This window comes from Mustela nigripes, unplaced genomic scaffold, assembly GCF_022355385.1.
Source record: "Mustela nigripes isolate SB6536 unplaced genomic scaffold, MUSNIG.SB6536 HiC_scaffold_966, whole genome shotgun sequence".
Classification (NCBI taxonomy): Eukaryota; Metazoa; Chordata; class Mammalia; order Carnivora; family Mustelidae; genus Mustela; species Mustela nigripes.
Window position 1 is genome coordinate 1 of NW_026740373.1, and position 9,449 is coordinate 9,449.

The 9,449-nt window shown below is 33.6% G+C and overlaps 1 protein-coding gene across 1 annotated transcript; it reads right to left on the minus strand.

The window, feature by feature from the left end:
• Positions 1 to 784: 784 nt before the first annotated feature.
• Positions 785 to 6,321, minus strand: LOC132008767 (superkiller complex protein 3-like; the record flags this gene model as incomplete). Its single annotated transcript, XM_059387325.1, has 3 exons — positions 785 to 943; positions 2,700 to 2,821; positions 6,193 to 6,321. Coding segments are annotated over 3 exons (410 nt in total), but the record flags the coding sequence as incomplete, so codon positions are not given.
• Between the last annotated feature and the right edge of the window lie 3,128 nt (positions 6,322 to 9,449).

The following is a 9,449-nucleotide window of genomic DNA, read 5'->3' on the forward strand; positions in this document are numbered from 1 at the left end:
GGGGGGGGGGGGGAAGCACCATCTTTTTCCAGTGATTAGAGTAAAATACCAGGTTTAGCTTGCATAATCCAACTCATTATGCTACTAGATAATCTTTTAAAGCAGGAACATCAAAAAGTTGTTTATGATGAAAGATCAAAATGAAGAACAAATTATAGTAAAATAAGTTACTATTAAATCAACATTAAAAAACCCCTTTGATACTTTCTCTGGAGCACATAGGAAACTACAGTAAGCTGGATACAATAATTACATGTTTTTGTGTTTTAACATCAATAAGAATAAAGTACATGGAGATCATCATGTGTTTGTCATTGTAGATAACCAGAGGCAGCTAAAAGGAAGCTCTGTTGACTGAGGCATCAATAACTATTTCCAAAAAACACTAAATAACCATTAAAATCCTGTATATGAGTTGAGAAAAACCATACAAATCCTCTCTAAAGGGAGAGTTAACACCATTATGACAAAATGTTTGAGACACTCTTTAGCTTTCTTATATCAACACCATGTAAAAGACAGTATTCTCAATATTGTTTTAAATGGAGGAAATTTATAATCAACAACTTAAAAAGCTTTGAAGTACTGTAGCAGCAGATCCTAAATTAGTATTAAACTTCCTTAGTCTCCCTAATCACAATACAATGTACTTTAAATCTTGAAAATAAAAGATATATGGTTAAGTTTACAGGCAAGACAAATAAAATGGGGCTTAATGCCTGCCTTCATCTAGAATCATGAAGTATTCTAACTCAGGCCTCATGTAAGGAAGGAAGAAATTTACCTGCCATGCTGGAACAGAAGTTGAGTTGGACATGACTGTTTTTTGCAACTCTTCAAGGACGGCATCTGGGAGAGGGTTTTGTGACTCCAGGAGTAGTTTACACTGAACTTGTCTCAAAAGTAAGATAACAGCTGGCTGATCAGGGTTACTTTTTAAATTCTAAAAATTAAACACCAAAATAGAAATAGATCAAATAGATTCTTGAATATTAAGTGGCAATTAAGCTATTCTCCATGTTGGAAAAAAAAATCCGAATTTAACCTTTCCTTAATAAAAAAATAAAGAACTGCAAAAGTAAAATAAATAAAACAATGAACATCTTGAGAATATCAAACTCCACATTTAAATTAAAATTGATAATGCCATTATTGTAGTTTTTAGGTCATTTTAGATTCAGTTTGTCTCTTTGACTTGTTTTATTCTCAGGTGATATCCTGAAAACCTTGAGTTCTGAATGTAAATGGGTGAATTAAGAAAATATGAAATTAACAGTGAAGGCTAACACTATTCCTTATTGAAGGAACTCTACCAGAAGAGCTATAGTTTTTTGTTTTTTTGTTTGTTTTGGTTACTGGTTTTTTTTTTCCTTTTTCAATCTCTTCACAAAGATATTCATTAGATGTCCTTCTCTAGGCATACACTTTCCAAACACTGTTAAGAGAAACAACCCATTTACCCACCTCCCTAAGCCATTATTTATCCACAAACACACATATATATAGAATTATATATGTGTATCTCCTTGCTAAATATATGTATACAGATGGATATATGTATACTTCGAAGAAGTTTATTTAAGTTCTCTAAACAAGCCTTTCACTACTATTCTAAACATTTCTTTCTTTATTGCTTATCCCTCAATAACATACTTTACCTTTTTAAATTAAGTCATAGTCTTAAATATATGTGATTGCTTTCTTCTAAGAAACTGGAACAAAAAATGGTAAGATTCATAAAAGTATCCCTTATTCTGTCAGAGAGAGTATAGCAACAGTCAGTTGCTTATTAAACACTAACTGCATAATACTAATCTGTCCTGAATTTAGATGGAATTTCATAAATAAAAGAGAAAATTTAACACTCTGCTTTTCAGAGAATTCAAACACCAAAGGGATGTTGGAAGATCCATTCTTCCTTCTCCTAAAATCCATCTCCTCCCACACCCCTGCCCCCCCGAAAAAAAAAAAACTTCTAGAAAGAAAATACAACTCGACTTGGTAAACATTTATGAAAAAAGGTATTTTCAGGAAAAGTGATGTTTAAAACTTGCATTATCCACTCAATTATTTCTGAATAGGTTTATGAAACTGATTTATTCATTGAATACATATTTATTGAGCCTCTACTATGTGTTAGGCAAGGTGCTAAGGATTTACGCACAGAGCCTACAATCCAGGTATATAAAAGGTAACTACTAGGTAGCACCAATTGCTCACTAAATTTTCATTGTCTTTATGTGGTTAGAGCTTTAGAAAAATACAGAGATGATAGAAAATAGACCAATCTGAAGGCAGTAACCAGAAATCAAAGGAAAATATGGCCTCCATAATGGTATCCTCCTCAACAAAGATCTGTTAAGTCCTTGAGTTCTAGAGTCACACAAAAGTGAGCTCAAATGGCAACTCAATCATTTTCTAGCTGTGAACTCTTGTGCAAATTACTTGCCATCTCTAAGCCTTGGTTTACTCATTTATAAAAAGGGGATAATAATATTTATGTTATATGTTCCTGTGAAGTTCAAATACAAGCTGCTAAATGGACTGACTGGCTTACAGGTTGTCGCCGTCGTCATCATCACCAACACCACCACCGCCACCACCATATGCCCCTTAAATAATATGCATTCCAGGTTTAATGTTATCTTCGGAGTAGGATAAGAATCCATAAATCTCAATGCTCAATTTCACAGTAATACCTTCGTGCAGAGGGTTTCAGCTTCAGATGTTCTTCCTGTGTCCATTAGACCAGTGACAGCCTGGGAGAGACACCACTTTTCCAGAGATTGGTTATAATCCTTAAGGAATTCTTTGTCTTTAACTGTTAACAAAAATGTTAATGTTACTTTCTTCTGCGATTTATAATGTGTTCTCAGCGGAGAAGTTAGTTGCTAAGAAGTATTACAATTAGACTTATCATCATAGACAGTATTTTAAAACTTACAGTTTTTTAAAACTTACAGGAATACCACAGACTACCCTAGTAGGTGTCAGGTTTCTGAAAAGTTTCATGGTAGGAGCATTTGTGGTTGAAGAAGTTAAAAACTTTACAGACTTGTGATTTACATAAAAAAATCACTTTATAGTAAAACTAAAAATAATTGAAAAAATTAAATATTTACTGCGATATAATTGACATACAATAAATTACACATTTGCACATATTCAAGCTATACAACTATGAACCATCACTATAATCAAGATAATGAACATACTCATCAACATGGAGTTTCGCCCTACCCCTTTGTAATCATTTCTGTCCCCAGCATACCTCTCCTTTTACGTCTATCCCCAGGCAACCACTATTTTCAGACACAATGGATCAGTTTGCATTTTCTAAAACTTCACATAAATGGAATCATAAAGTATAGACACTTTGTCTAGCACCTTCACAACTATAAACATAGTAAATTACATTTCTACAGGTAAAGCGGCTTTATATTCCTAGGATAAACCCCACTTGATTATGATGTATTGTTACCTTTTTTATGTGTTGTTGGATTTGAATTGCTATGGTTTGTTACAAATTTCTGCATGTGTAGTTCCTTCCACAGTATTCCTGTTAAAGTCTTTGCCTGGTTTTGGTGACAGAGTAATGCTGGCCTCACAGAAGAACTACCAACTTTTCTATTTTGGGAAAGGGTTTGTATAGAACTGGTATTATTTCTTCCTCAAATGTTTGGCAGAATTAATCAATGAAGCCTTCTGGTCCTGGAGTTTTCTTTGTGGAAAGATTTTTATCTATAAATTCAGTGTCTTTAACAGATACAAAGCTGTTCAGTTTATTTACTTCTTCATAAGTGAGATTTGTATCTTTTAAGGAATTTGTCCAGTTCATCCAAATTGCCAAATTTAATGGTGTAAACTTGTTCACAAGGTCCTCTGATTAGCCTTTAAATATCGCTATAGTGATGTACCCACTTTCATTCCTGATGTCTGGCTAGAGGCTTATCAATCTACTGATCTTCTAAAAGAAATAGTTTTTTTAAAAAATTATTTTTATTAACATATAATGTATTATTAGCCCCAGGGTACAGGTCTGTGAATCATCAGGCTGACACATTTCACAGCACTCACCACATCACATACCCTACCCAATGTCTATAACCCAACCACCCTCTCCCTAACTCCCTCCCTCCAGCAGCCCTCAGTTTTGTGAGATTAAGAGTTTCCCTCCTGATCCCATCTTGTTTCATTTTTTCCTTCCCTACCCCTGCACTGCCTCTCAAATTCCTTGTATCAGAGAGATTGAAAGAACTAGTTTTCACTTTTGTTGATTATGTTTCTACTAGATTCACCAATTGCTACTATTTATTATTTCTTTTTTTTTGCTTACTTTGAGTATAAATTCTTCCTCCTTTTTCTAATTCTTAAGGAGAAGCTGAGATCACTGACTTGAAGGCTTTCTTATTTTCTAATGTAGACATCTAATCTATAAATTTCCTGGGAGCAGTGCTTTAATAGCACTGCAGAACTTTGAAATGTCTTTTCCCTTCTCATTCAGTTCAAAGTATTTTCTAACTTCCTTTCTGGCTTATTCTTTGAACTGGATTACTTACTTTCTAAATACTTGGGAATTTTCCAGGTATTTTTCTGTTACTGGGAATTTTCCAGGTATTTTTCTGTTACTTCCTTTTAATTGAATTCTATTATATTAAGATAATGTTTTCTACATATGATTTGAAGCCTTTTAAATTTATTTAGAACTTCTTATGGTCCATAAGACATGTAGGTAGACGTTCTGTGGGCACTTGACACTGCCGTTATTAGAAGTATTCCATAAATGTCAATTAGGTCAGTTTAGTTGACAGTGTTGTTCAAGTCTTTATTATACCTTTACTGATTTTTTTGTTCAATTGTTCTGTCAATTATCAAAAGAAGAGCACTGACTCTCTAACTATGTAATTGTGGATCTGTCTGTCCCTCCTTTCAATTCTGTAAGTTTTTAGCTCATACATTTTTCCACAAGTATCTTTTTTTCTACCTATCTTGTTATGAAATGCAATGCTGATTTTGTGTATTTTGAAACTGTTACTTAGCACATAAATGCTTAGCACTGTTATGTCCTCTCAATGAGTTGATTCCATTATGAAATGACCTTTCTTATCATTGGCAATATCATTTGTCTGAACTTAGCACTGCCATTCCAACCCTCTTTTGATTAGTGTTGGCATGGTATATCTTTTTCCAATCTTTTACTTTTTAGGCTATTTTTGTCTTTACATTTAAATATAAATTTATATTTTGGCTATGTTTCTTTTAGGCAGTATATAGTTGGCTCTTGCTCTTTTATTCAATCTGAGAGTTTCTGCCTTTCAAGTGGGGTGTTTAGGCCATTTAACTTGACTATAGATATGGTTGGGCTTAACTCTAATGTGCTACTTGTCTTCTGTCTTATCTAAAGTCTTTGTTCCCTTTTCCTCTTCTTGGAATTATTTTTTACAATTTCCTTTTATCTACCTTGGTGGCTTATTAGCTATAACTTTATTTATTTAGTATCTACTTTACATTTTAAAGTATTCATCTTTAATCTGATGCAGTCTACTTTAAGTAATAAATATCTTCACATACAGTATAAAAATCTTACAACAGAGTATTTCCATTTCTCCTACTGTTCTTTGAGCTATTGTTGTAATATGTGCTTTATACAGTCAATTACATTTTAAAGAGATTTCTAATGTGTCACGTGTGGATCTATTTCTTTTTTTTTTAATTGTTTTCAGTGTTCCAAAATTAATTGCTTGTGCACCACACCTAGTGCTCCATGCAGTATGTGCTCTCCACAATACCCACCCCAAGGCTCACCCCAGTTCCCACCCTCCACCTCCAAAACCCTCAGTTTGTCTCTCAGAGTCCACAGTCTCTCATTGTGGATCTGTTTCTATTGATTGATTTATTTGATTATGGGTGGTACTTTTCTATCTCTTTGCATGGGTATTAAGTTTTAACTGAATACGAGACATTGTAGAATTCTGAACATTTTTATATTCCTGTAATGTTTTGGAGCTTTGTTCTATATGCAGCTCAGCCTCTAGGACATGATTTCATCTTTTCAAGACTTGTTTTTAAGCTTTGTCAGATGAGATCATTCAGCCTTTAGTGTGGGGCTAATTATGCCCACTACTTTTTGCAATATCCTTCTGAGTACTGTAGCCTGAATTCATTATGTATAAAATGTGTTTGTAAACTTACTTGAAGCGGAAACAGCAGATAACAGCGCCAAGTACAGATCCATTCTCTTTGGCTGAGTATTGTTCACTAAAGCCAGTTTATCATCAGCATGACAGGCTGCCATCAGCCCAGCCCAGACAGCAGGATCCCCTAAACATGAAGAATATGGTTTGAGGTCTTGTTATTATCAACATATTGCTAAAAAATTATCCAAAGTGAGACTAAGAGTTTATAGATACCAAAAAATTAAATTAAAATTAAAAATAAATTCTATCTGTAGAAAAAAAATCCATTTTCTGTATTTTTTAAAAAAGAATTTATTTATTTATTTGACAGACAGAGATCACAACTAGGCAAAGAGGCAGGCAGAGAGAGAAAGAAGAAAGCAGGCTGCCTGGTGAGCAGAAAGCCCAATGCGGGGCTTGATCCCAGGACCCTGGGATCATGACCTGAGACAAAGGCAGAAGAGGCTTTAACCCACTGAGCCACTCAGGCACCCCCCAAAAAATCCATTTTCTTAAAGGAAACTAATTTATACTTCTTTTCAGACAATACATTACTATCCTTCAAGATCTGCCTTTTTTTCAAAATACAGTGAGAATAAGAAATATTCTATTAAGTTCTCCCATGGCTGGTTAGCTCAGATGCCTAGAGTACTGTGCTACTGTGAAAAAGTCAATTATATTTACTTTTATTGGACACCAAGGGCAAGTCTCAAAGAGACACATATGGCCATCATCCAAACCCTGTATTAAAGGTTCAATCATAGAAAAGGCAAGATAATACTATTTCTCAGTTTTTAAGAAAAGTTTGAGCCAAGGGAAAAGCTCACAACAACTCCATTTACCTATGTTCTAACAGCCAAGCATAAAGTTATTTTATCATTCCAAGTGAAGCAATTCTAGGATTATACAGCTCTTCACTGATTTGATCTTTCCTTTCCTTCACACCTTGACAGCAGCTTCAGGGTAGGGGGGCAAGAAGCAGACTGAGGTAGTACTAATATAGATTATGCATACAGGTGCTTCTTTTTTAAAAAGGTACTTGCAAAAAGAAGGTGAAAAAGAATTTAGAACTTAGGAGTTTTTATTTTTTGGTCTTTTATAAGTCATATTTTGTAGGTTAGTATTTGCACGGTCAGTATCTTAGTTCTGTTACGCTAAAAAAAAAAAAAAAAAGCAAAAAACAAATAATCCTGGGGTCCCTGGATGGTTCAGTTAGTGGAGCATGCAACTCTTGTTGATCTCAAGATTGAGAGCTTAAGCCCCATAATGGGTGCAAAGATTACTTTGAAATCTTCAAAAACAAACAAACAACAACAAACAAACAGACACTAATTTTAAAATCCCACAGGGGTGCAAATTAACAATATAGTCATTTAAACAAAAATTTTAGCTTAATTTTCCTATTTAACTGTTCCATCTAGTACATACCTCTATTAAATGTCTGAAATGTCTATCTGTTTTACATACAGAAGATCAGTATTATGTTAATAGTACAGGAGTCATTAGAAATCTTAGATAAAATATCTTTTTAAAAAATTAAATGCATATCTTCATATTATAAAATAATTTCTACCCAAAACAATGATGAGCTTATTTTATTTTATTTTATTTTTTAAAGATTTTATTTATTTATTTGACAGAGAGAAATCACAAGTAGTCGGAGAGATAGGCAGAGAGAGAGAGAGAGGGAAGCAGGCTCCCTGCTGAGCAGAGAGCCCGATGCAGGACTCGATCCCAGGACGCTAAGATCATGACCTGAGCCGAAGGCAGCGGCTTAACCCACTGAGCCACCCAGGTGCCCCAACGAGCTTATTTTAAATAATGAAAGACAGAATCAAACTCCAGAATAACGAAATGGGGACCATTCCTTAGAATTCATGAGATCTGATTATTGTATAATGAAACACAAGTGACTAAGTCTTAGATCTGAGATTTTAGTTTTAACAATGCAACTAATTAAATGTGTGCCAGCTTTCTCTTTGGGACTCATTTTTCTATAAAACAAGGCAAGTGAACTAGATGATGGCTCAGGTGTCATCAGGCCTAAAACCCCAAATTCCAAATGAAGTGGACTCAATTTCTGAATATTAACTTATTTCTAAGATTAAGTGAAGAACTCCTTTTAGGGATCTTAAGGTATAGTTTTAATTTCAGAAGGAAGGAAATGGATATTAGCTGGCTGTAATTTCTCCTGTCACAATTCAGAAGAATCATTGCTTTCATTAGCTTTTCCGTAAGTAATCAGCAACTCAAATTTCTTATGAAACCAAGTGATAATATGTATATACTATGAGCCTAAAAATTTTTAAATATAATTTGCTAAAAATACCTTCTAATATCACAGAAGCACTAACCTAGCAGAAACTGGATTTTTCTAATTTAATTCTAAATTCTTGGGATTGTTTAAATTTCTGAAAAGATTCCTTTGAATACCATCTATCAAAACTATACTTTGATATAGTTCTACAAGTTCTACAAGGACAAAGATCTACAAGGATTAAGTATATAGCTACTACCATAACTACAATTAAATTTACTTTCACTGGACTCCAAAAACAAGTCTCAAATAGGAACTCATCTTCATTACTCAATCCCTGTTGCAAGCATCTTATATGATGACTCTAATTCCTTGAGTATGTATTTCTCCAGATAATATGGGAAAAGAAGAAGATCATTATAGAAGACCTGATCTGGGCAATCTCACCTTTCTAAAGTTTATGCCACTCACACAATCAAAAGCTAACAGATCTTTTATCATTCTAGATCTATGGTAAAAATCCTTGAGAGTAATTCTATCTAATATTTTATTGAAATAACCTCTAAAAATCAAAAACTTATCCAATGTGTAACAAAGACAAATCAAAATGTTTAGGGTCTTTTTTTGTTGTTCTATTGCATAAATGAAACAAAGAATAAACAATAAGATGTTGGTCTGTCTACTTGTTTTATAAAATAATCTCTGATTTATTAAATGTTTTGCAGTTAGGGCCTTTACAATTTATTGTGAAAATAACATTGGACTTATTTTGTAAGATTTGTTTCCTAATGGTCCCTAGCCAAAAGCATAAGTTTTCTGACTTAACAAATGTTTGAAGTGCTCTGCAGGAAAAAATTATTTAATTCAATATCTCATATTAAAAATACTATTATATAAAAATACACACTCATGGGTATTCCAGTCCTCTAGGAATGATAATGGAAGTATATTGATGTGGTCATAGGTACTTGCTCAGTGATCAGTGTGATCAAAGACACAAAGAAAAAAAAAAAAAA